This window comes from Talaromyces rugulosus, chromosome V, assembly GCF_013368755.1.
Source record: "Talaromyces rugulosus chromosome V, complete sequence".
In the NCBI taxonomy this organism is placed as follows: domain Eukaryota; kingdom Fungi; phylum Ascomycota; class Eurotiomycetes; order Eurotiales; family Trichocomaceae; genus Talaromyces; species Talaromyces rugulosus.
Window position 1 is genome coordinate 416348 of NC_049565.1, and position 26575 is coordinate 442922.

The following is a 26575-nucleotide window of genomic DNA, read 5'->3' on the forward strand; positions in this document are numbered from 1 at the left end:
AGAACTGTGGGGTTGCAAGTCCCCGGTTTTTGGCTGCAAGACAGTCGATGAGGACAGATATAATTGGCGGAGAAAATAAGTGTTGACACTTGCGAGCATAGTAAACAATTTCACAACGCGGAGGTGGCCCCTCGTTACGTTTCATGTAGATTCGGCTCATGCTATCCCGATACTCCGGCCACTATTAGGACAAAGGCTGGCTGGCCTGCAGTTGGACGTATTGAGTGGAAAAAGTCAAGGCGACGTAAACTTTTGGAACAGTATCTGCTAGTTTTTAAATGCGTTCATTTTGTGGTACTGTTCGGCTGGCCCAGCCTCATAAATTTAATTTGATGTGTGAGGTTTGAATTTAAAGGTTGACCCGCATAGCAACCGTCTCACATTGAAGATGTTTCAGGTATGGTATGATGAGATATGCCTGGAAGATATTCAATTGATATACGAAACACAATGTAAAGTCCAAGCTAACAACCACTTGTCGTTCCAGAGATGCCAGCTGAAACATGTAGATGTTTGGTAGCCTTTTCGAGGATTGCATAATAACATTGGGGTGTTTATTTAGGAGCGTCTTTCGTAATAATATCGTTGGCATGGCCGAATCATACCTTCGTTATTGTCATAGAACAAGCGTGGTAAATAATTTCAGTAGCAAACTCGACAGCCTCTAAAATATAACAATTAGATCAACACGCAATTAACTGAAGTGTGGCTTGGACGCACAACAGGACCAGCCAGGTACATACCTACTGATGATCATGGTGTAAGCGTAGAAGCGTAGAAGCGTAGGAGCGTATAAGCAGTGGGTGGCTTCAACGCGAGCTATAATGGCTCATACTCGCTTGGATTGTTGGTACATCCATGAACTAGTCTCTTCATCGATAACGCATCTTTGTCTGTAAAATTACAAGGATTTCGAGTGCGCATTCAATACTTGTAAGAGGTTGTGCCCACAGCTTGATTCTTGCGACAGCCATGTTTTGAAGCTCGTTGATTTGCGATATAGATTGTCCCAGTATAGGAGATTGAGCGGCGAGGGAAAGAATGATAGCGCATCCGAAGCAACTGTATCTGTCAATATTGACTTTCCGTCTACGAGAATTCTCAATAAACTTACTTTATCGATGCACTGTACGTGTATGGCGTGTATTGGGACAACAAGTTCCCCGAAAAAAAGAGGAAAGACCGACAACTGAAGAGGCCTGTGCGACATTTATCCATGATTTCAGGAGAGACCGTTTCTTCTGGGGCCAAAGAGGCGACGTATGCAACAAGTGGACGACAAATAATATCCCTGGTAGACCAGTACCGAAGTCGGAGAATGTAGGATTGTGAGTTTGCATCTTCTTGCGACGACAAATCAGGTTGAATGAAGGCCGGTAGAGACTGATGCCATATATCTAGCCGGCGACAAAGGTCGTTACAGACGTCAAGTAAATCTTCTGGTGTGCTAGATGATAAACCGTGGGGCGAGTTGGGGGGATAATGGACCCTATTAAGAAGTAGTTGTAGCGATATTTTAGCTAAAAACATTAAATCTGCCGTGTTTGGAGGTTTCTCGACAGATGGAAAGCGCAGGCCGTCCACTGCATGCATGATACCACTGCGAGGTTGATGAAACTCCTATAATATATCACTAAATAAGTCAATAAATGTCTTGCAATTCTATTTCCTGATCTTGTTTGAGCGGGTCGCACCTTTCGATAAGAAAACATGACCATGCAATCCGAAAGAGTTCATCCTTTTCGGGTTCACTGAACGAATCGCGTGATCTTCAGCTGGTCAACAAAACTCTAGAAAATAAGAATAAGACCCACTTTATTAGCAGTTGCTGCACCGTTGTAGATGCTAAATGAATAAGCTTCCAGGCTCTCAATGGCTGCGCCAGATAGGAGAGGTATGTTGCGCACAAAACCAATCCGTGTGGTAAAGTCAAGGTTCCGCAAAAGGCTGCGGCCCACGAACTTGTTAGGACGTGCAGAGCTGGTCTGAAAAATTCCATTCCAGGGATGGCCTCGCCCTCCACATACTGGCTCCGTACAGTTTTCCCAACGATTGAACCGAGCGCAAAGACTACAAGAACGACAGCTTGCTCTTCATGCTTTCCTGTGGCCAGATCTAATGCACAAGGGAATCGACTCAGAAATGCATCTTGATCGTAAAAGAGATTAGCAAGATGAGTAAACTGAAAGAAGTTGTGTATTAGGGAGTCAGTGGATGGCGACAATGCAGGCCCAAGCCCACAGATCACCCTCCCGATCCGTCGGTGCAGCAACAACAGTCTCTTGCTGCTCCCAGAGGTGCGGTCACTCATCGGAGAGTACCCAAAGGACTTTTTCTTCCTAGCCGAGTCTCGCCGTGAATCATCTCGAGACCAATCCTTCAATCTTTTTGGAGATGGGCTGAAGCTGCCGGTTGTCGATAGAGACACCGCTCTGTCGGCTTGTTGCATACCAGGGGGGACTGAAGTGTCTGAAAAACTCGTAACCGATTGATATTGATGCCATTCTGGTGCCACACGGCTCGGGGGATTTTCAGCCGCTGTTCCCATTCGGTGGTCTGGAACAACGCGTCCGTTAAGAAACGACCCCATCATAGGCGTTGAACTGAGACTTATTAGTTAATGATTTTTACTGAGGAAGTGTAGACGTACGAAGCTGGAGAATAAGTGCAAAACAACCGTCTTGCCGCGCATTGTCTGCAGGGGGTACAGGAGTCGCATTTTCGCTTCTACAGGGTTTTAGTTAAAGCCACACACGAGGCGCGTTTTCTCAAAAAGCGTACCTGACTCGACACAAGTCACAAGCAATTAATATCCGGTTCCTCTGGCGCTCCATCGTTAACGAGGCGGGGACTGCGCAATTGCTCTGTAAGGAGCGGTTGACGCGTGTAGACAAACAGACAATGTTAAATATAACCGCCTGTGATGGTGGTGAACATATATATGCGCTAGTCTAGTTATGGCAAGGCGTTGCACTAGTCCCTTTCAGGAACAAGTCAACATGTTTCCAATAAAGGCAGATACAGAATAATGTTTCATGTCGCCTTGTGATGAAAGTTTGTTCCTCATGTATCTAAAAATAGACCTCGCAGTCACTGGCCTGCAAGTTTTTTTGAATAGCCTCAACCCGCTAACAGTTATATGTACATGTCCAAGACCAACCAGCATCAAGTGAGGTCGAATTCGGGATACTTTGATGAGGCTTACTACCATTCATATCAATTAATTGAAAAGAAAACTTTTCTTGTGAATAATAATTATTGCGGTATTAAAAAAATTAATGAAAATTGTTAATAGAAAGAGGGCCAGATAAAATAAGTTAGCAACACCTATGTAGCGGACTGAAGATAGAATCTAGAAGCTAGGCATTATTCAATGGCTTCAGAAGTACTGCAGTACCTATGCGGTACAATAATCGCCAGAAAAATGATAATTTGAAGATAAAGGTGTTTTATCACAACACGCACGCAACTTCTGACTGATACAACCTGATAGGCAGTCAAGGGATAGATGCATGACAGGTCACATCCCCTTCCAAATGCCGGCTACCATCACATATGCAATCACTAGAGAATAATTCAGTCTAAGCATCAACAAATAGACAAGTTTCTATCTTCTAGAAAGAAGACAAAAATCGGGACGATTCACTAGCATCGACTTATCCGCATAAGAAACGAAGATAATCTAGAACAAAGATAGTAACTCGATGTTGTATACTCTGAGGTCTACTGAAAAGAAAAATAAAAAGAAGAAGAAGAAAAAGAAGAAAAAGAAGAAAAAGAGAGAGGTACAATTGTGGGACGACATTTAACTACTCAAGCTACGTAGGGATGTGAGCACTTTGGTGAATTTCCTATTTCGGAAACTTGGATCCAATAGCGGCTAGTCTTGCAGACCCCCTCGCAGATACAGAAGCGTTTCAACAATACACATTGGACAATCACTTTCGCTGGCTATTTTCACAACACGCATGCGAGTTCAATAGTTTGACAGCACATAATGGACGACGCGAGGTGTTCGCCGAACATGACTATCCGACCACTCAGATTGGCCGAGGGAAAAAAATAGTACCCCTGAGTGTGCTGCTTTGGGAGGGCGAGCCTGAAAATAACAGTATTAATTCCTGGTTATTTTCTCTCAGGTGGGAAAATTGTCTTGGAAGTCCAAAAAATTCTCAATCCGTCGACATGTATCTACCCAAGTTACTCATACTCCTAGTCGTTGGGGTGATTGTGTACAAAACAATCAGATCCAAGATTAGAAAGCGCCAGATTCGACAGAAAGAGGCTGAATTAGGATGTCTTCCTCCACCAGTCTTTCAATTGACCAACGGGCTAGGTCTCCCGGTCAAGAAGGGTTTGTACCTCGACCCAAATTGTTGTTGGCTTGGCAGTTGACTGATCAATATCGAATAGAATCACTCCAAGCGACAAACGAAGACCGCAATCCTCAATATATTATGGACACGATGAATAGCATTTCACCAGACTGCCACACCGTCCGCGTCCCGATCTTCGACTATGAGATTTTCGTCACTCGGGATCCCGAAAATATGCGTGCTATCTTTTCGACACAGAGCAATGACTTTGATATTTCGGTCTTTCGGCAAATGAGCTGGATGCCGATGATCGGAAGAGGAATCTTTACTACTCGTGGCTGGGATTGGAAACACTCTCGCTCGCTCCTTCGACCGCAATTCGCACGGGATATCGTATCTGACGTTGAGCGAGAGGAAAGGCACGTACAAGCGCTGATGAAACGATTACTTGTTGAACCAAAATCGAAGTGGACCGAAAAGGTGGACCTGCAGCCAATGTTTTTCAACTTCACACTCGATACGGCATCTGAATTCCTCTACGGCAAATCTGTTAATTCCCAGGAAGGCACAAAACATGGCATTGAGATGGCGACTCACTTTCACAATGCCAAGATGGCAGTCCACAGACGTATCGAGGTCGACAAATTCTACTGGCTAGTAAACAGCAGGAAGTTTCGCAGATCGTGCAACAGCCTCCACCAGTGGGTTGACGAGATCGTCGCCTCGAGGCTGTCGCAGCTCAAGGTCGAGAAAAGTATGAACGACGAGCCAAAACAGCGAAAATTTGTCCTACTTGATGAACTAGCAAAGGAAACACAGAATATTAGCGAGCTCCGTGGTGAGACATTGAATGTACTCGTTGCTGGGCGTGATACCACAGGGTCTCTTCTCGGTTGGATCTTTTATTTCCTTGTTCGCCATCCAGAAGTGTATGCAAAACTGCGCGAAACGGTCATAAACACCTTTGGTGCCCATCCGACGCGAACAAAAATTGATTTCCACGTTCTTCGCAACTGCACGTATTTGCAGAATGTGATGAAAGAAGCTTTACGCATTGCTACAGTCATTCCTATGAATGAACGAGTGGCACTTCGCGACACGACCTTGCCTGTTGGAGGCGGCGAGGATGGAAAAGGCAAAGTGTTCATCCCAGGCGGAACACAGATTCTGATCCCGACCTATGCGATGCAACATCGTAAGGATCTCTGGGGACCAGATGTTGAGGAATTCAAGCCAGAGAGGTTTGAGAAGAAACAGCCTGGATGGGAGTTTATCCCCTTTGGAGCGGGAGACAGGAAATGTTTGGGACGTGAGTTTTTCTTTTCTTTTTCTTTTCCCCCATCCGGCTACGCTTTCGGCACTTGCTTTTCTAACAGTGACAATTAGAGCAATTCGCTTTCACTGAAGCTGGGCACGTTGTGGTTAGATTCCTTCAGCGCTTCGACAAGATGGAGAATCTGGAAGAAGGTGATGGTCGTATCCGACTCCATCACGCCATTGAGAATAGAAGCGGAACAGGAGTCCAGGTGAGACTTCACGAGGCCGAGTTTTAGGGGTGTGAAGGGTGTGACCATTTCTTGAACATTGGACGTTTTCGGCAAGAGGGACTTGAAAAGACTTGGACGAATTTTTCTTTGGGGGACTAGAATAGTGATGATGACGATATGTACGGAGTAAACTCGATCGAAATTGACAAAAACTGTGGTAGCACGGCTCTCTTCATGTAACTTTCGGCCCAATGCTGAATTATTTTCCAGATCCTTAGACAGGCCCAACTTATCAATAATTGGTACAATAGAGTATCTCAATAAGCTCAGCCCATAGCCAGAACCTTACACAGACAAATATGGGAAAAACAGCTAAATGGGAACATAACTAGTTAGGGGTAGCCAACCTAATCGGTAACTAAACTTGTGGATCGCAATTAAGGTTTAAAGATACCCTGCTTCAATACTCCGTATCCGTACAGGACTTGGAATGTTGCAAAAAAAAAACTTAATCGCCCAGGCTAACATGACCCATGAACTGCATGCACGAGATGCGATATTGAATATTACGCCAATCGTGGACTGTATAGTGTATCCGGCGACTCACTTCACACCTCGAGCAAGGAACTAACATTTGAAGCTAAACGCCACACAAGGGGCCAGATCTCTTTTTCTGGATAACATCTGGGACCTATCGGAAGTCGAGCCGGCAGAATAAATCGATGATCGACGTGGCTGCACGAATAATAGTCCGGAGAAGCCCGGTGCTCTGGGTGCACCTGCAGGGAGATCGGATCGAGGGATCACCGAGCCGGCCCCATTCTCTGGTTCTCAACGAAGACTGTGCATAAACAATAACGGGGCTACTGCGTCGATCTTTATGTAGGTCCCTGGCTGGTGCAATTGAGGGCTGACAATAGCACGTGCCCCTGGCCCGGGAACCGGGAACCACACTGGACGCCGAGGTGGCCAAAAAAAGCACTGTTCGTACTAGAGAGAGATATTACCAAAAGAGGAGTGGAGATAATGCGAATAGAGAATTAGATCATCCAGAACCCACATCTCGGCTCCACACGATTGGGAACTTAATTCCAAATTACGGAGATCAAAGAGGCAAAAAGCCGCGGTATTGGAAAGGTGAACTTGCTGTCCCGATACAGAGGGAACATGTTACACAAAAAGAAAAAGAAACGAAAAGGAAACCGGAAAGGAAACGAGACATGGGCATTCCAGTTATCCGAAATCTGCAGCTCCCAATCTTGGGAACCTTCAATCCCGGGGGACCGTCACGCCAATCAGTCGGCGCTATTGAAAAGAAACTCCAAATCTTCCCAATATATATGGATGGTCATTTGATTCATTCATTCACCACATGATTACTAACAGTGATATTCATGTCCAGGACGGAAATAATTCACACTCGACGGACTAATGTTTTATCATAGTTACATGCTACTCATCTGTAGGTTCGTAATAATTAGTATTCTCCTTTCCTTTTCGAATGAAATTATATCCAATATCCCTGCATGCTAGCCTAGTGCTAGACCCTATCCACCGAGACTCTAAATAGCTTAAAGTAGAATGTTGGCCATAGACCAACTTGGAGTATTTACTACAAAGAGAAATGGTCTACATTTATTCGCCTTCCAAGCTTATTGATCGACGATGACTGCAGACAATCTTCAGATCTGGAGATGAATTCTTCCAACAAGGAACCAATTAGCAACCCGAATGCTAGTTACATGGTATGTGCAAGATGTAGGGTGTTTTGTCTTGCGGCTGGTCGTTACGATATCTCCCTTCTTACGGTAACCCCTCTGGGGACTAGATTGATCTGGCCAAGACAGATGAAATCATACATTATATTATTATAAAAGGACTACTTCATCGCACCGAGGTGGTCTGGTCTTCAATTTCAACAAAGTGAACTGTATACTCATGATCAAGGTAGCTCTTGACAAGAACCTTGAAAATGTCGTCGACTTATATCCGGTCTTGCCATATTGAGGCCCAACTACCAAGCTCCAAATCGGTACATATGTCTCATTCTCACTGTTAAACTTTTTGCTTAAAGTTTTACTTTATTGACGAAAGATGATATTAGGATTCCTTCGTTCAAACAAAAAGATCTCTACTGTTTCACGCCTACACAATCTATCTTTTTTTCTATTCCGATATCACGACTGTGATAATGCCTGGCATGACATTTGCTATCATGGGATCCCTAACAAACTCGACCCTGACAATGGAACCGCTGCCAATTTCCACTATCCTTCACAACTGCCCACGCGCTCTAGCCTGGCTTTGGGCGGTTTTAATGGTGTTTGACATTAACAACCAAAATTCCCCTGCATCGATTGAAGAAGACCAAATCAACAAACCTTCTCGGCCAATCGCATCCGGCCGGATTCATCCCACCGAGGCGTCCTGGCTCCTGCAAGGCATGATTCTTCTGTCCCTCGTCCTCGGTTACGTAACCGGCGTCATGCAGGAAACTGTAGCCCTATTCGCCCTGTATTGGGCATACGACAATCAGAGCGGCAACGAAAACTGGTTCATGCGCAATCTCCTTGCTGCTGGTGGTTACATCTTCTATGCGCTTGGCAGCCTTGCGATTGTATCTAACCACACTGATACTCGTGAAGCGCGTCTGTGGATGCTCATATTCGGGCTGGTGATTCTGACCACAATCCACGCTCAAGATTTCCGAGACATGGAAGGCGATTCGCTCAAGGGTCGCACAACCATACCTCTACTGATGGGTTCTAAATCTGCCCGTTGGACACTTGCCGCCAGCTTGGTGTTTTGGTCCGTGATTTGTCCATATTACTTGGGTTTGTCGAGGTATGCCTACTTTCTCCCTATGGCATTGGGTGGTTTTACTGGCTTGAGGTTTGTGCACAATGTGGACAATGCGTCTGACAAAAAGTCGTTTCATTTGTATTGCGTTTGGGTATCGGTAATGCTGCAATTGCCAGCCATCAAGTTGATGTAATTGAGTTGGACAACCTCGCCGCTGTTTACATATTTCCTTCATTTTTATTTTCTTTGGTATTTTTACTTTATTCTTTGGTGGTAACTTTTGCTGGTGTTTTTCATCTTTATTTTCACTTTATTATTCGGTGGTCAACTGGTAACTTTGCTGGTGTTTTCTATATTTATTTTTACTTTAGTCTTCGGTGGTAACTTTTGCTAGTGTTTTTCATGTTTGAAATTGTGAGTTATTTCCCGTATAATTGGTTTTCAACGCTCCTTGTTTTGAGAAGAAAAGACATATTGGAAATCAGTAGGCAGACTAAAACCAACGATTAATTTCAAGTTGACAAATTGCATAATAATCTGCCCTCCTAATTTCACGATGTAACACTACAACATAGAATGTTGGTGATTACCAACATGGTAATTTAGGTTACTAACCGTAAAAGGTCCCCGACATTAGAAGAAATCCCTTCTCAGCTGCATCAGATAAAACTTAGTCAGCCCATCAGTATTATCATCACCCATTATATACCTACACCGTCGCAATGACGACCGCCCGGCTCTCTATCGAGGTCGCCTCCTCTCTAGACGCCAAAACCCTCGGCAAGATAAGTGGAGATTCCTTTCTCAATGACCGCCATACTCAAATGAAAAGTCTCGGAAAAGATCCATATGATCATGAGAAGTCCATGACTGCAGATATGCCCCGACAGGCTACATCACCCAGACATGTCCTTTTGAAAGCTGTGGATACAGCATCTGGCGAAATTACGGGATGGGTATCGTGGGGGTTTCGGGGCTTCACGGAAGCAGAAATTGCAGAGATACGTCCTGGTATAGTGGAAAAATTAAACAAACCTGCTTCTGAAGACAGAGGGAGTGAAAAGAAAGATCCCGGGTCAACAAACACAGACACTGTTGAAGACGATGACCCGATCAAGCGCTTAGAGTCAATGACAAGCGCCGATCTGAAACATTGGATGGACAAGCTCATGCCAGAAGGCACCAAGTGCATGTTTGTCGTCTCTCTCTGTGTTGCACCCAAATGGCAATCTCAAGGGGTGGGCTCGGCACTCCTGCGATGGGGTACTGAGAGAGCAGATGCAGCTGGAGTGTTCATTTGGGTGCATTCATCCGCCGATGCGTGGCCAGCGTATGCAAAGCATGGTTTTGAAACGGTCGGAACGCTTGATGTCGACTTGGACGAGTATGCACCAGCGCCAGCACCAGATCAGGAGGGGAAATGGGGACATTATGAGTTTCGGTATATGAAGCGACTCCCTCGGGGAATATAAGATTCGCATTTTATGCACGATAGATGCAGCAAATTCCAGTATATTAGATCGACAGACAACGCAATGCGACATGAAAGTGTAACCCAATCACTTTGACGAGTAAGAAAGTATAAAAGAATGTAGCAGATTAACAATTGTTGTTGATTTTGTACTGAACAACACCATTTAATCGTGATTGGCTGGGGGAGCTCCCCGCACCGTAACATTGATGATTGAGCTCGCCCCAGATGTTCCTTTCTTCTGTCTCTTGGCAATCTATGCATATTTACTGATCGACCCCGATATATAGCCCCGCAAATATCTTCCACTTATAAAAGCAATGTTTAGCTTCTTTTATCGCATCTATGCCTTCATCTCTGGGCCGGAAACCCCCAAGACCGGCGAACCGTTGCGATTCGGAGTCTTGGGCGCATCCGCCATCGCGTATGTCGACTTGAATGAGCCTCAAAACCCTGTCGCATAACGTGCTAATTTCTTCTCGTAATGCTTCTAGACCCATGGCATTTATCAATCCCGCAAAATCGCACCCCGAAGTCGTCGTTGCTTGCGTGGCAGCACGAGATCGTTCGCGCGCAGAAGCATATGCCAAAAAGCACGGCATCCCTTCCGTCCACGACACTTATCAAGGTACGAATTCTGATTGAAGCACGATATTCTTGTGGGAAATGGTCCCTATCGTTGTTTCTGTGCTAATATGGAAACTCGGGCAGACATCCTGAACGACCCCTCGATCGATAGCGTATACATTGGGCTTCCAAACTCACACCATTACGAATGGGCCTTGCGCGCCGTCCAGGCTGGGAAAAACGTCCTTCTCGAAAAACCAGCAACATCGAATGCCACAGAAGCTGAAAAACTCTTTAACCATCCTCGTGTAACTGCATCGGATGCGCCTGTTGTGCTAGAGGCCTTTCATTATCGATTCCATCCTGCATGGCAAAAGTTTCTCTCGCTCATTCATAAGGATCCGCTAGCAGGGCCAGTCAAAACCGGCTACAGTCAATCTTTTATGTTCAAGGGTTATTTCGATAGAGGTGACATTCGGCTAAATTTTGCACTGTCTGGCGGCTGTCTCATGGACTTTGCCACTTATAACATCTCCAATGTTCGGCAGATTCTCAACGACCAGCACCCCCAAGTTCAAACTGTGGACTTTAGAAGAATAACCGATCAAGGGACAGGAACCGACGATCCAAGACGACCCGAGCAAATTGACGAGGCCGTCAGGGCAACCTACAAATCTCATACCGGAGCAGTAGGGCGAATCAACGCTGACCTGATAACGACGGGCGGATGGCCGTTACTCCCATCCTCCTGGACACGAAATTGGCCGAGTGTCGGCTGGCCTAAATGTGTCGCTGAATTAGAAGAAAAACAGATTGATAACCAGAAACTCGGGGAAGGAGAGGCCCATTTTGTCCAACGGACCGTCACCATGTATAATCATCTCATGCCACATTTATACCACAGTCTGGTAGTTGAGGATCGGCATAGCATCAAAGATGGATCAAAAGTGACCCGGTCATGGACAGAAAAGAAGAATATCAAGGCATACGATTGGTCGGACAAATCGGACGGTCGTCAAGGCGCATATTGGTGGCCAACCTATCGATACCAGCTTGAGGAGTTTGTGCATCGCGTCAAAGGCCGTAAAGGAAACGGGATTTGGGTCGATGGGCAAGATAGCATCAATCAGATGAAGGTCATTGATGAGACTTATACCAAGGGAGGCTTGGAGATCCGGCCGACCAGTTCGTTCTCATTATCTACATAAATTGGATATATGTCGCTTCTAATTTTTTTTTTTTTTTTTTTTCCTTTTTGGCTATCCCAAGTTTCGTTTATGTTTCACGAAGTTACTAATTGTGCTACCCTGCCTACCCACCACTCCCACTTTGGGCGCGAATGCCACGGAGAGACACGATCCCGTCTTCAATGAAAAGCGTTCCGTCTTATATCAACTCCTTTAGATGGTCCACCGCAGTCGTGCTCATCGCTCGGGTCAAGGTCAGTCCGTTTGACTAAGTCGGAAGAAGAAGAGAACTTGTTGAAAGAAAATCCTCGTCCCAGTTTGGGTTTAGCTTGAGCAGTTGAGCATGAACTTCTTGAACAGTGCCATTAGGGGTCGCTCTTTCGCCTCCAGGTATTAGTTCAAACTCCTATGATGGGACAAATATATCTCGCTTCTCAACAGAGGCAGCACGGCCTAGGGCCCTCCCACCAATTCCATTAGAGAATGAACATGACCAAGGAATCGGTACTGACCTAAGTCGAGAGGGCCAGAGAGATCAGAACAATGACAGACTTCATGATGGAGAGTTCGTTAAATTTAAATTGGCGCAGGATATAATTTGAAAGTAGATAAATATGAGTAGATTAAGACTGTGTACATGGTAAAATTTGGGGGGGGAGGGGGGTTTCGTCTCTTATATACTAATTCTCGAGTGAGAAAGGCATGCAAGAACTCCTGTAATTGGATAGTTATTTCCCCAATTGTTCGTGCGTCTTTCCATTAATGCCTTCCGTGATTGCCCCTCCTCTCTCAATATGAAGGCACCTGAAACAACTTCCTAATCGAGTAGCCCATAGGCGTATCCCTGCTCATGTCTAGCGTTCAAAAAATCACTCAAAAGAAGGGACTATAATCAGCTAGTTATTTACCAAGCTAGCCATGTCGAACCATGCGAATAATTGTCAGAAATTGGCTTAAGAATGATCAGCTGATAACCTTGAAGTACATGTATGCTAAACTCGGGGAGCAAAGCGCACTGTTAAAGCAGCTAGCACCACGACTCAACATGTTCATAACTAAGCATGGCCTAGAAGGATAGAGAGGGAGAGAGACACGGAACTATGCTATCACGTGGCAATATATACTCAGTTATACCCTAAAAAGTGGCAAAAGTGTATACACGTAGAGGGGTGATTGCATATACAGTGCGTATACCTACAGAATGATTTCAAGTCTCTGCAGTTTGGCCTTCTAGTGGGAATTGGAGGTGGGATTCCCGACCTCCGCAACCACCATGACATCCGGCTGGGCGACGTTGTGGTAAGCAAACCAACCATGGCTTTTGGTGGAGTAGTCCAGTTCGATCGAGGCAAGATAAATACCGACAGCGAGTTTGAGAGAACAGGCCACTTGAATAAGCCTCCAGTCGTGCTAGCAGCAAGTCTCCAAAAACTTATTGCGCAGCACAAACTGTATGGGAACAGAATCAGTGATCATTTAGCAGACATGCTTCGGAAATTTCCAAGCATGTCCAAGGAATATGCCTACCAAGGGAACGGAAATGACATACTCTTCCATCATACATATCACCACAAGTCTGGCAGCAACTGCATGGGTTGTAGAAGAGATAAGATAATTGACCGAGCACCTCGACAATCGATATCGCCTATAATCCACTATGGAACGATAGGTTCTGCGAATATAGTAATCAAGGATGGGGAGACACGTGAGAGATTAAAGCGAGACCTCGGGATAATGTGTGTAGAAATGGAGGCGGCCGGGCTCATGGATGAATTCCCATGTGTTGTTATCAGAGGTATCTGTGACTATGCTGACTCACATAAGAATAAGAGGTGGCAGCCGTACGCGGCTGCCACTGCTGCGGCCTTCTCAAAGGAACTACTACTCGGGGTTCCTCCCGGCATAAAAGGGCAGCCCTGTTCCTTTGCAATATAGTCTATGTTCTTTTCATTCACATGTTTACCAGTGGATTCTCTAATCCTATATTCGCAAAAGCTTTTTGGGCATTCAGGAGCTTCAATTCCAATCTCTACGGTACCACACAAACACTTTCACTCTTTGTCAGCCTGTCGCACACACAGTCATTTTGATGACGAGACTCATGCTATTGCACAATCCTTGTAAATTGATGCTGATCTACTTGTGTCATTTAACGGTGAGAGTACAATCTCGGAAGCACGTGAAGACCGTACCAGCGGGAATTATCTTCCACGATGCCGGTAGGCTCGCAGAACTAGGGAATATATGGAGACCAAAGAAGCCGATGGATAGACGAGTATGTATGATGCAGTCTATGTAACCAACACCATTCCGATATGTCGTCGTGCTGCCCAGCAGCTTCCGAGCACCTTTTTTTTCTCACCTTACTCGCTATACCCAGAGCCCTGCTCTCAGCACACGGAGCACTAGCAACTCAAAACATTGCCAGAATCTAGAAACTAGCTGGTAACACAGATGAGAACCAATGAGGGTGCAAAAGTCCACGGAAGCGGTCTGGGCCTGATAATAGGGCTCTACATAGGATCGATAGATCTAATCCTGCACCGGACACGGGCGGAGCGTAGCGGACTTGAGCGGATTTAAGTGGAGACTTGGCCAATTAAAGAACCGGGTTGTATAGATCCTCGATGATAGAATTGAAGTGATATTCCCTTTTCTGTTGGCACTTGTCAAATATTTAAAGCCTTCAAAATTTCCTGCAGAAAAAGCGATTGTCAAACTATCCTCTTCTATCATATCAACTATCAACTATCACGTTCAAGTAACCAAAATGACGGAGAAACTCATTGTTGTATTCGGTGCTACCGGAGGCCAGGGTGGCTCCGTAATAACAACTTACCTCAGTGAACTTGGTTGGAAAGTGCGTGGTGTTACTCGCAACGCCCGCAGCACTCAAGCCGAGGCCTTGAAAGCACGTGGCGTGGAGGTCGTTCAGGCCGATCTAGATGAACCGGTCTCCCTCGCTCAAGCGATCGATGGTGCCCAGGCGATATTCGGCGTGACTGACTACTGGGGCTTGTTCGGGACTATAGCGGCACAGCAAGGTGCCACAGCAACTCACTCGATCGACGAACTTGCCAAAGAAGCCGAAGTTCAGCAACTCAAGAACCTGGTCGATATGGCTGCTAAATCTCCGATACTAGAACGATTCATCATCTCGTCCCTCCCGAATATCACCAGGCTTTCGAATGAAAAGTATCCCAATGTATACCCTTACAATGGCAAAGCCGAAGCGGTGGATTATCTCGAAGAAAATTATCTTGATCTTTGGTCGAAGACGAGCGTCTATAGGCCCGGATATTTCCTGGTTAATTTCATCGACCATCCTATGGGTCGGCCTCAGAAGGTAAAGATATAAGTGATCAGAAATTAAAATAGTTTCCCCTTCTCACATCGTCTAGGGCGAAGATGGAATTACACGATTCGTCTCCAACTTCGATCTTAACCTCAAGATCCCGCTTATTGCCCATAACGAGGATAGCGGAGCCTTGGTGAGAGCTCTGATAGACGATGCCCCTGGGAAAAGCCTCACTGGTTATAGAGAATGGGCATCAATGAATGAAGTAGCCCAAGTCTTTGAGAATGCGACGGGGTATAAGGCCGAGGCCGTACAGTTGCCAATCGGAGAGTTTGGATTCGACTGTCCTCCGGTTATCCAGAGAGACCTTATCGATAATTTCGCCTTTGCTAATGAGTTTGGCCTTGAAGGGCGCAATGACCCTACCCTAGTTCATCCTAAAGATGTGAGTTTTACAGCAATCTTCACGATGGATGGTTATCTGACAGATTCGTACAGTTAGCCTCTCCCCCCAAACTTGATAGCCTTGAGGCTTGGATCAAGAAGCAGGATTGGACGAAACTCCTTGGTCCTTAAGAAGTTGATAAATATTTTTGTCGTCGCCCGCCACAGACCTTTGCGAACGAAGCAACCCCAGAATAAAAGTACATTGAGTTTTATTCTCCCTTGCTTTTCTTCCAAAGCATCGGCAGCTTCGTAAATGTTTTTTTCCCTCTAGCCATCCACTCTATTGTACTCAGTCTCCAATCGATCTAAAGTCCCTCTCTTTCTAAGAAAATTCAGGTATTCACCTAAGTCCAACTTCATCAGATTTTTGCACTAGATAGAGAGAGAGAAAGGGGTTTATATACCAGCAAGGCCAAGGGTTTTCGATCTCTGTCTCAAGGTATCGACAAAGCATCGCAATGCATCCCAAATCTCTGGTTCATTATCTTCTCGGACAAACCACGCACATGTATAAGCGGCAAAATAGTAGCACTGTGGCAAGAAAGGGCATCTAGAATCTATTTGCGTCAAGCCAGTGAAGGAAGTCGCCAAGATTCTTAGCCCCTCTAAGCTCAAGCTCTGCATCTCTGCCTCTTGGGCCGAATGATCCCTAGCCGGGCCTGGGACATCAGTGCACCCGTATAAATAATACAGGGAATATCGAGCTAAAAAACATATAGCCGTTGCAGGAGACAATAGACTCCGTAACTTGTGTGATACGTCGTTGGAGCAGGGCTCCTCAATGGATAACTGTAGAGATATGAGTGCTTGATGAAGGTTGGCTGACTCCTTCAAGAGCTCTGAGACTTCTTCCTTGGAGTTTAGCCTAGATTCTCTGTGCCTGATTACTTTGCTAAGCATATGCGATGCTTGGCATAGCCTTGCAAACGGGCCTAGCTCTGCTATCGAGCTAAACGAGGAGCTGTATAGTGGTTGGTTGGGTGATAGTTTCCCTGCATGCCAATCATCATCATTGATAGGCAAAAGCTCATCGAAAGAAGGGTCAGGTCTCGCGAATTGAAGGTCACTCCCTTCCATATTTATGATTCTGATGATCGAAATATGTGAATTGAAAGCCTTGGTATGAGTTGAAATGGGTGGGGGAATACCTATCAAGTATGAAAATTGCCCACCATGTTCTTCGCTGCTCTTCTCCAAATGTCCATGTATTTATCCCATTGAAAAGGCGAGTTCCATTCTTATTGTGCCATCCCATTAGTAGTCCGATTCTCGCGGCACGAGCGATAGTAAAGAACGCAGCTGGGTAGATACCGTGTGAGATCTCGTAAACAGTCAGTAAAACCAGGGATTGAACCAAGCGGAGGCCCAGTAAGCCTGAATTTTCAGCATCGCAGGAGATTGATTTTGCTAGATTATATCGTGGATCATTAACAGCCGATGCACTGTCGCATTCAAAGCTATTAATCTTCATACACAGCAGAAGCAAGTCTTTGCAAGGATCCTTCTCGATCTGGCCAACTCCCAGTAATCTCTTGCGGCTAATAAAAGGAAGCCAAGCTTGCACGGCTGCAGAGAAATTTTCAAAAATAGCTGTTTCTGAGTCTTGCAGTTCTCCAAGTAATATTTGACGTAGCCGAGGCTGGGGGCCATCAGTCAGTGCATCAAAAGAATCCAAGGGAGTGAACAGCGTTCGATCAAGAAAGAATGGCAGTGGGAAAGATTGATTCGGTCTCTGAGTTGCAGAGGAAACGACTTGACTAGATTCGCCATGTCTTAGACCATGGCTTGAGCTGGGCGCGGCGTCGGAGTACCGGCATGGCTTCCAGAGAGATGCACACTACTAATAGATCAGAACTTCCTGACTCTGGCAAACTTACTCTCTGGAAACTAAACATACGTGTGTGCATGAGGGGAGATCTCTACTGCACTTCCGTTTTAACCGCCTAAAGAATAATTTGTTTAGCCACCACCCCTGTCAACTTTCACTGCAGGGTGGGCTTACCGGCACTCTTGACAAGCTTGGTAGAATTTTGAGGGATTCATTCGTCGGTGTAGGACTTCTGGGTTTAATTCATTTAGCCTTCAAATGTTGAGCCCTCTACAAAACGGAATTCCGAGGCTCTAGAAGGTTTATAGTGTAAAGTTGGAGTTCTCCCCGCTTTGGCAAGGAGGTATACGGCAACGGCAAAACTATTTTGCGACGTATGTTTACTGTCCAGGCTTCCTATCTCCATTTCGTTCCTCCCATGCTAAAATGTCTCCCAAATTGATCCAATAATCGATGCAAAAATAAATTAACAAAATTATATATTTATAAGTCTATAGGTGTTGCCAGTAATAGAGCAGCGAAGAACCACGTGTGGTGTGGTTCCAGGATAGAAAAGATACGGGTATATAAAAAGGAGCGGTTAACGGTTCAAAGAAACCAGAACCTCCCCGCACCATGAAGAGGCATGAGAACCACCAGTGGCATTAACAGGACAGCTGGAGATTGCATGCTTAGTACTTATGGACGCCCGCAATTCTACCAGGACGCTCATGCATTGGTTGTGGGCAGGAACTTGGCTTAGTGAATTCAATATTATTAATAGTACGCACTAGGGTGGGTGTCGTATGACATCACAGAAGCCCCAGCCAAGATTTCAATGTTGGTGGATCGGCATGTCCTACATGATGGAAAATTCCTAGATTGTTTCCCTCCATACTGGGAATGCTCAATAAGTCAAAATTGAATTAAAATAGCTGTTTGGTGAGCAGAGGCGTAATGTACTTACCGACCAATCAATGCTAGGATAACAAGATGTTTGCTCGTATGTAGCCGCAACTCGAGTATGGTATGACTAGGGACATACCAAAATGAGAAATCCCGAAACCCCAGCTCGGGATATCCAAATATGGCAATTCCAGGGGAGGGAGAGGGGATGTTTAATATCCTCCGTGTTTTTCGCCGAACCAGTTGGCGTATGCGTCGCGTGGCGATATGTGGAGAGCCCCGCGTCTTAGTCTGCTCAACTTCTATTACTATACGTCGAACAAAGAGGAAATTACAAACGGCCCTGGTCAGTAAATCAAATATCTGGTTCAAATGCAGCCACCCACCCCGGTCCAGTCCTGTATAAATCTATTGATTCCGTCAACCTACGGACTAGTGTATCCCGTTCTTTTTAAAACCCTATCTTGCACTCCCTATTTACCTGGTCTCCCTCATTCTCCTAACAAAGAGAGCGAATCGGCGATCATCCGTAGTGAATAATCGACATGGCGGGCAAAAAGTATATGGGCCTGCAGGGCACGAACTTGCAAATTGCTATCGGGTTTCTGGCTGGCATGGACTTTCTCCTTTTTGGTTATGATCAAGGTGTCACCGGCGGTCTTTTAACCCTCAAGTCATTCAGCTCGGTGTTCCCATCGATTACCGGTGCAAACGATGGAACTCGTCAAGGTGAGTGGAATGGATCCCCCACATTGTGCTCTGTATGCTGATAGGAAGGTCTAGGTATCACCGTTGCTGCCTACAACTTGGGTTGTTTTGCTGGCTCAATTCCAACCATCTGGGTCGGGAACTGGCTGGGCCGTCGAAAAACCATCTTCATAGGCTCGTCGATCATGATCGTTGGTGCCATCCTGCAGTGCACGTCGTACAGTCTTGCTCAGTTGGTTGTAGGGCGATTGGTTACTGGCTTCGGTGAGTTCATTAACATATGGCATATATTATCTCATTATGGTTTTATGGCTAATTGATGTCAGGAAATGGGATGAATACTTCGACGGTACCCACCTGGCAATCCGAGTGCTGCAAGTCTAACCGCCGTGGCCAGCTTGTCATGATCGAAGGTGCCATGATCACCCTGGGCATTACTATCAGTTACTGGATTGACTTTGGTCTGCTCTTCGCCGATCCCAATCCAGTTGCCTGGCGATTCCCTCTCGCTTTCCAAATTTTCTTTGCCTTGATTATCGTCTCCTCCGTCATGTTCCTGCCTGAATCGCCCCGCTGGCTCATTCTTAAAGGAAAGGAAGACGAGGCGAGAGAGGCCCTGACGGCTTTGATGGCTCAACCAGCCGACTCGGAACTGATTAAAACCGAGTTCACAGAGATTAAGGCCACCGTGCTCGAGATGTCCAAGGGTTCTTTCCGCGACTTATTCACCATGGGTCCGGATCGCCATTTCCACCGTGTAGTGCTGGCCTACGTCAATCAGATGTTCCAGCAAATTTCAGGTATGCAGTTTTTGTCTCGTGTCGCGGTAGAAGTAGTAACCGGTTTCTATCCTAGGTATCAACTTGATTACGTACTATATTCCGGTCATCTTAGAACAACGACTGGGTATGGATCTCGTCACCTCGCGTATTGTCTCAGCTTGCAATGGGACCGAATACTTCCTCGCTTCGTGGGTTGCTGTGTTCACTATCGAGCAGTTTGGCCGCCGCACCTTGATGCTCTTCGGCGCTGCTGGCATGTCGATCTCCATGATTATCTTAGCTATAACATCCAGTCTCCAAACACCAGGGGGAGATATCGCTGCAGCCGTTTTCCTTTTCGTATTTAATTCTTGCTTTGCAGTCGGATGGTTAGGCATGACATGGCTGTACCCCGCTGAAATCGTACCGTTGAAGATTCGCGCTCCGGCCAATGCGCTTTCCACGTCAGCAAACTGGATCTTCAACTTTATGGTGGTCATGATCACTCCCGTAGCTTTCCAGAACATCGGGTACCAGACGTACATTATTTTTGCCGTCATGTAAGTTTCATCTATACCCTTGCGTGATCTATGGAATGCGCTAACATCCAGCTAGTAACGCGGCTATCTTCCCCGTCGTTTACTTCTTCTACCCAGAGACTACCCGCCGCTCTCTCGAAGAAATGGACCGTATCTTCCACAAGACTACTAATATTTTCAACGTAGTGCAGAAGGCCCATGATGAACCTCACATGTACGGCAAGAAGGGCGAGCTGCTGCGTGGTCTTGACGACGTGGAGGACGAAGCCATCCGTCGCGCCAGCGTTCTGAACCGTGATAGCGAGACGAACGAGAAAGACATCACTGGAACTACTGCTGATGAGAGAGAGTAAACCTCTCCCTTGTGTGCAGTAAATTAATACTTAAATACTTAACTGGTTGGTGATTGGATCGGTGGAACATGGCATATACCCATGCAGATTTGCTTAGACTTTCCTGTGGAGTAGGAACCGCGTAAATGATTTCCCGTTCGTCTACGTGAAGTATTGTTTTATTTACTTGGATTTATTATTTAGCTATCTTCGTTCCCTAGGTAATCATTTCATCTGTGTTGTTATTCCCAGCGGTAATGGTCAATATGACGGTGCATTAAGGTCCACTACTACGCGTCGAATGGCTCCACGACGCAGATCTAGACAGACCGTGTCATTTGTTAAGCTCTCACTCACGTGTAGAAGAAATGGGAGAGGATAGGAAACAGTGATGGTGAGACATAGAGAAACGAGAAAGCGGACACGAGGGCGATCCATGAGATGGCGACCTTGGCGCAACAGCTAGACTTCTGGTCTCCGGCCATTAAATAGTTGATCAAGCAGTCTTCTGGTATGCAGGTTGCCCAATACATCCTACTAGAGGCTGGGCGCAGGGCCACTTTAATACCATGCTGATGTCTTCGTCTGGAGTATTATGGGATATTTCTTGAGGGCAACTCCTCATGAGTGTCCTTCACCCCTGGAACACCAGGAGCAGGATTTGGACTCCCAGACATCAACACGCAAACCCCGCGGACCATGCGAGCGTGGAAACAGTATCGACCTAATATATGAGACATTATATCTATTTTGATTTCTTTAGACAGCTGGCAGAATTTTATGCCGCTGCAGTTCATACAAATTCAGTACCGCATCTATCCTATCATATGGACATTTCTAGGTTGCCTCTGTTCGTGCCTGATCCCGTCATACCCTAAGTTTCGTTTATGTTTCACGAAGTTACTGGTGATAATCTTTCCTTTCGAGAAACTAGTCACCGACAAATGTAAAAACACTTTAGAAATATTCTCCAATGTCAACAATAATAGGCTGCATGCTTTCCCACCCCACAGTTATTCAATCTTCCCCGCATTTCCCTCCGGATATTCCACGGCCGATCTCCGCTCGGACTTGCTCCGATGCGCTGTCAATCTATTTCCCCAGAGTCTGATTCCCACCTGCAACCATTATTGTTTACCGAGGTGAGCCTACTTAGACTATGCCGATTAAGGCCACCAAATATACAGTGGTGTCGGTCATTTTCCGGGGTTTAGGCCCTCAAGGCTAGTACATAGGCGCAAGCCTGCCAACGTCCATAGGCGGAATAACCCCCCTGAGGATTCGGCCGATAGATTTATGTACTTACCAATAGAAAACTCCAATTCTGATTTGGGGTTATATCTTGAGGCTAGTGTATAAATTAATAGATAATGGCCATGGTCCCTTGGCATCAGAACATCAGATCGTCCGGATTTCATGCGATATTGCCCAATCCGATAGCGTCTCCATTTGGTACAGCAAAATGGGTACACCTTCATTTTTGGGCCTCAAGGGTCAGCCCCTTGTCTATGTAGTCACATTTTGTTGCTCAATAGGATTTCTCCTCTTTGGCTATGATCTCGGCTTCATGGGCGGCCTGACAACGTCTCCCGAGTTTCTCTCGACCTTCGGAAACCCAAATGCCTCACTTCTTGCTTTTATGGTGGCATCGTACGAAGTCGGAGCAATGTTTGGTGCCCTATACTGTTTAATCAGTGGTGACCGCTGGGGTCGCAAGCCCAACAACTTTGCCGGGGCAGTCATTGTTACCATTGGCGCCATCCTGCAGACTACATCGTTTGGGCTGGCACAATTTTTGGTGGCAAGGCTAGTTGCCGGTTTTGGACTTGGTATGATGACAACAGTCATTCCAATCTGGCTTTCAGAATGTACCACTCCCACGTCTCGGGGGCGTATGATGGCAATGCAGCTATCAAACTTGATTATGGGCTTGATCATTGCCAACTGGCTCGACTACGGCATGTCCTTTCATCCGGGCTCGGTGCAGTGGCGTGTACCTTGCGCTTTCCAAATTGCCTTTCCCCTGATACTTTTTGTTATGCTTCCCTTTCTACCCGAATCACCGCGTTGGCTCGCGGCTGCTGGCCATGTACCACGTGCCAAATATGCGCTTGCGGCACTTCGAGGGAAAGAAATCGACAGTGTCGATGTTGTTGAAGAATTGAAACAGATTGAATACGCTATTGCTATCGAAGCCGAGGAAGTTGGGTCCTGGAGCGACGTGTTTAAAGACGGCGGAATCAGCGGCTGGACTCGTGTGCTTATTGGCTTTTCAGCAAACTTTTTCCAGCAACTTTCCGGTGTCAACGTTATGTCCTCTCTTGGACCGTATATTTTTCAAAACTCCATTGGCATGAGTCGTTACGATGCCATGCTGGTATCCGGTGGACTCCAAATCTGGTACTTTCTAAGCAGCTTTGTACCCTGGTACGCGATCGATCGAGTTGGGAGACGCAAGTTATTCATGATAGGTAGTGCCGGAATGGGTACATGCATGATGTTATCTGCAATTTTTGTGGGTATTGGCACCAAGAAGCTCGGCTACGCTGCCGCTGTCGTTCTGTATCTTTTTCACAGTTTCTTCACGCTGGGCTGGCAATCCAACATGTGGATTTATCCCAGCGAGTTGCTACCTCTGAAATTACGTCTTCGTGGTGGAGCTTTTGCGGTGGTATCACAATGGCTATTCACATTTCTCGTCGTCGAGATTACGCCACCGATGATCACGAATATCGGCTACAAAAGCTACATTGTGTTTGCAGTTATCAACTTCTTCACTATTCCGATTGTATACTTTTGCTTCCCCGAGACGAGCAAGTTGCCTTTGGAGGCGGTTGATTTACTGTTTGCTGATAGGGACGGCAAAAGACCAAGCATTTTGCGCGTCGTCAAGGACTCAACTAATAAGGAGTTTATGAACAATTTGACGAAAGAGCTTGCTGAAAGGGCGGACCAAAGGGCTGAAAACGAGGGGATAGTCAATTCCGCCAAAGGAAAAACCATCGAACTGGAGAATGTTGATTTGGAAGGCAAGGATTAATTCGGCCTGTCTTTCATGCGTTGCAGGAGATTAGAAAATGAAAAAAAAAAAAAAATTTTAGACTTGAGTTTGTGAATATTATGTGGCTAACAAACTATGTACTGAAAAATTGTCTATTCAATCAAATCAGGATACCACCCCCATCCGTTGTCACGGTAGACCCGGTTGCATTCGTGTCCCTGAGCAGATAGATATAGGACTCTGCTACCTCAGCTGCCGACGCAACCTTGTCCTGGAAAGAAATCTTCTTAAGCATTTCCATTGTGTCCTTCCTCTCCTCTACCGTCCCCCACAGATCTGTATCTACTCCGCCGGGCAAGACGAGATTAACTCGAATCGGCTTCAAGTCGAGAGCCAGGTTCTTGGTCATTCCTTCGAGACCAGCCATATACCCAGCAGCAATTGACCAGCCCGGAGATGGCTTTCTTGCGATCGTGCCACCAGTAAGTGTGAAACTAGACGTATAGCTTTGCTTTAAGAAGCGAGGAGCGAGCTTCCCAACTAGCAGAGGGCCAACAAAACGGACTTTCCCAGCGTCGTGGATAAAGTCATGATCAATATCCGTTAAAGCCTTGATGGGAAGTGCATCGCCTGCAGTAAAGACGATGTGGTCGAGAAGCTGGCCTCCGTTGGCGGCGACGACCTGGGTCAGGAGCTTCTCGAGGTTGGACTCGGCTTGGGCGGATTTGAGATCGCAGGGGAAACCTTCAATGCGCCCATCGGGGAATTTCTCGCGAATAGAATTCACTGCGCTGGAGATGCGTGTTGGATTGGACGAGGATATGAAAACCCGTGTGTTCTGATCAAGAGCAAGCTGTGCAACAGCATGGCCGATTCCAGAGGAACCGCCAATGACCAGGACGGAATGATTTGAAATAGATGGCATGTCTTTTTATTTGAAGGGGTTTCTGTTATTTCGATACCCAAAGGAATATTGAATTTCTATAAGAAGCGAGTGCGCATGTTTCACAGTTCCTGGGTATATCCATGATGCCGTCTTTAAATAACACGGACGCTGCATCTTATCCCACTCGGTAGTGGGATATTGATTAATATTCAAAAAGCCTGAATTCATGTTTGATCTGGTCTGTGGTCAAAGCTGGCGGGGCGTTCATCCGAAACGGTCAGAAATCCGGCGTTTAGGGCTAATTATCTCCGGGAACCCGTTTCTGCATCCTATCAGGAATCACTGTTAGGTCACTAGCCAGCCATGTTATTTCATGCCGCGTTGAAGTATACCTAGGGACCGGTTATAGACTATACTGAAGCCGATGTTTATTTCCGAGTCATGGGATATTGACCTGTATCTCCGTAGACATTCCACTAATTCGATAGCAAAGGTGATGCCACATTTAAAAGAGTTTACACTATCTTGCAAAACCGCCGTCCGCATCAAAAGCTGTTTCAGGATCCCCAAGCCCTAATACCAAGATGCGTTAAACCTCTTTTGACATTTATCTGAGATTATTTGATATAAGGATTGTATGTAAGCGGTATTATTAATATACTCAAGAAATTTCCCCATGTTTTCCCATCACGTTCAAATATACTGAAATTGGAGTAAAATACCAACCACGGGAACGAACGCACGTAAGAAGCCATAGGAAATAGGGGAAATTGAAAAGAGTACACGAACTGTTTTTCATGAACCTATTAAATTAAGCTTGGCATACTGATCTACAAACTCATCAAACAGCTTGTTTAGTCCGAGCAGGTCCAAAGGGTTCTTGTCACCTTGTGTATCCATGAAGCAAAGCATGTTATGCATGTCAAAAGCGATGGCCAACAGGTATCCATACTCAGATTCCAAAAACACCTGATCCCCGGTATCCGAATCACCAGTCAGTTTGTTCCACTGTCCGGCATACTCGTCACAGAAATGTCTCTTCTCCTCCTCAGTATATTTCCTGCAATCTGCTATCCTGCTCTCCTCGTCAAACCATTTGAACATCTTTTGCATAAAGTGGCCACCGATGTCAAATGCTCGGTAGTTCTGCATCACGAACTCGAAGTCAATTAGGGTGACTTTGCTCACCCCTTCCTTTGCATCATTTTTCACCATCACGTTCATGAATTGGACGTCATGAATGCACCATCCTGTCTTTCCTCCTATGGATTCAAGCTTCTCCACCACATTTCTCAGCCTCCTCCCATAGTCGTAGTCAACTAGTCTGTCGATACTGACACCTCCTTCTTTCCCTAGTGCCTTCAGCTTGTCCATCTTGTGGTAATTCCGGAGTCCATTGATGACGGCCTCATAGTATGATTTCACGGCCCTTTTCTCTAGTGACGTCTTCAAGACATGAAACATTGCCAGCCCTTTAGCAACATCCGCTCGGATGATCGAATTCTCAACATCCTCCGGTTCCAGGTTACGTGCATCCAGGAGCTCCTCGACTCTCCCGAGTGTGCCATCCTGTGTCTTGAAGAATCCATAAACTTCGGCTCCCAGCCCCGTTCGGCCGTACTCGTGGCAGAAAAGTGCTTCTTCATGCCTGGTCGGAGCCAGAGACTTGAAGATTTCGAGGCAATCCCCCGCGTCATTGTGAAATTTAATGAACACCTTCAAGGTCTCAGTAGGTGTGCCAGTAGCGGGCTTCGGTCGCTCCACGGGACAGTGGGCGTTGGCAAACGATGCATGGTATGACACAGTTAGGGTCTCTGGATCCACATATGGCCATTCTTTCGTAAGGAATGTGCCGATAATGTCCCTTACGTTCTTTTTAGTCGGTACTTTGTCTTTCGGAAGAGTCACAGCAACGGGAGTCAATGTGGCCATCTTGCTTTGAGTAAAGAAGAAAAGAAGTGGCCAGAAAAAAAAATGATCTATCAGCAATTCGTTTTAAAATCACAACCCCTCTTGTGTCTTTACCAGTGCTTAGTCACAGAAATAATTGAGCAGAATCG

At 46.0% G+C, this 26575-nt stretch overlaps 5 protein-coding genes across 5 annotated transcripts; 2 read left to right on the top strand and 3 right to left on the bottom strand.

Moving 5' to 3' along the window:
- Positions 1–872: 872 nt before the first annotated feature.
- On the bottom strand, positions 873–2593 carry TRUGW13939_08703 (uncharacterized protein; the record flags this gene model as incomplete). The annotated part of the gene is made up of 4 exons (XM_035491832.1): positions 873–1062; positions 1115–1489; positions 1695–1751; positions 1815–2593. The coding sequence occupies 4 exons, from the start codon at positions 2591–2593 to the stop codon at positions 873–875; spliced, it is 1401 nt and encodes a 466-aa protein (XP_035347725.1).
- A 1592-nt stretch (positions 2594–4185) lies between these two features.
- Positions 4186–5869, top strand: TRUGW13939_08704 (uncharacterized protein; the record flags this gene model as incomplete). Its single annotated transcript, XM_035491833.1, has 3 exons — positions 4186–4354; positions 4414–5625; positions 5703–5869. The coding sequence occupies 3 exons, from the start codon at positions 4186–4188 to the stop codon at positions 5867–5869; spliced, it is 1548 nt and encodes a 515-aa protein (XP_035347726.1).
- A 2125-nt stretch (positions 5870–7994) lies between these two features.
- TRUGW13939_08705 (uncharacterized protein) lies at positions 7995–23668 on the top strand (the record flags this gene model as incomplete). The annotated part of the gene is made up of 16 exons (XM_035491834.1): positions 7995–8695; positions 9438–10046; positions 10101–10155; positions 10367–10500; positions 10571–10704; positions 10788–11828; positions 13065–13720; positions 14451–15176; positions 15232–15625; positions 18934–19017; positions 19072–19260; positions 19323–19796; positions 19852–20317; positions 20373–20645; positions 21396–21478; positions 21996–23668. The coding sequence occupies 16 exons, from the start codon at positions 7995–7997 to the stop codon at positions 23666–23668; spliced, it is 7692 nt and encodes a 2563-aa protein (XP_035347727.1).
- A 121-nt stretch (positions 23669–23789) lies between these two features.
- On the bottom strand, positions 23790–24554 carry TRUGW13939_08706 (uncharacterized protein; the record flags this gene model as incomplete). The annotated part of the gene is made up of 1 exon (XM_035491835.1): positions 23790–24554. The coding sequence occupies one exon, from the start codon at positions 24552–24554 to the stop codon at positions 23790–23792; it is 765 nt and encodes a 254-aa protein (XP_035347728.1).
- A 756-nt stretch (positions 24555–25310) lies between these two features.
- TRUGW13939_08707 (uncharacterized protein) lies at positions 25311–26447 on the bottom strand (the record flags this gene model as incomplete). The annotated part of the gene is made up of 1 exon (XM_035491836.1): positions 25311–26447. The coding sequence occupies one exon, from the start codon at positions 26445–26447 to the stop codon at positions 25311–25313; it is 1137 nt and encodes a 378-aa protein (XP_035347729.1).
- Positions 26448–26575: the final 128 nt, after the last annotated feature.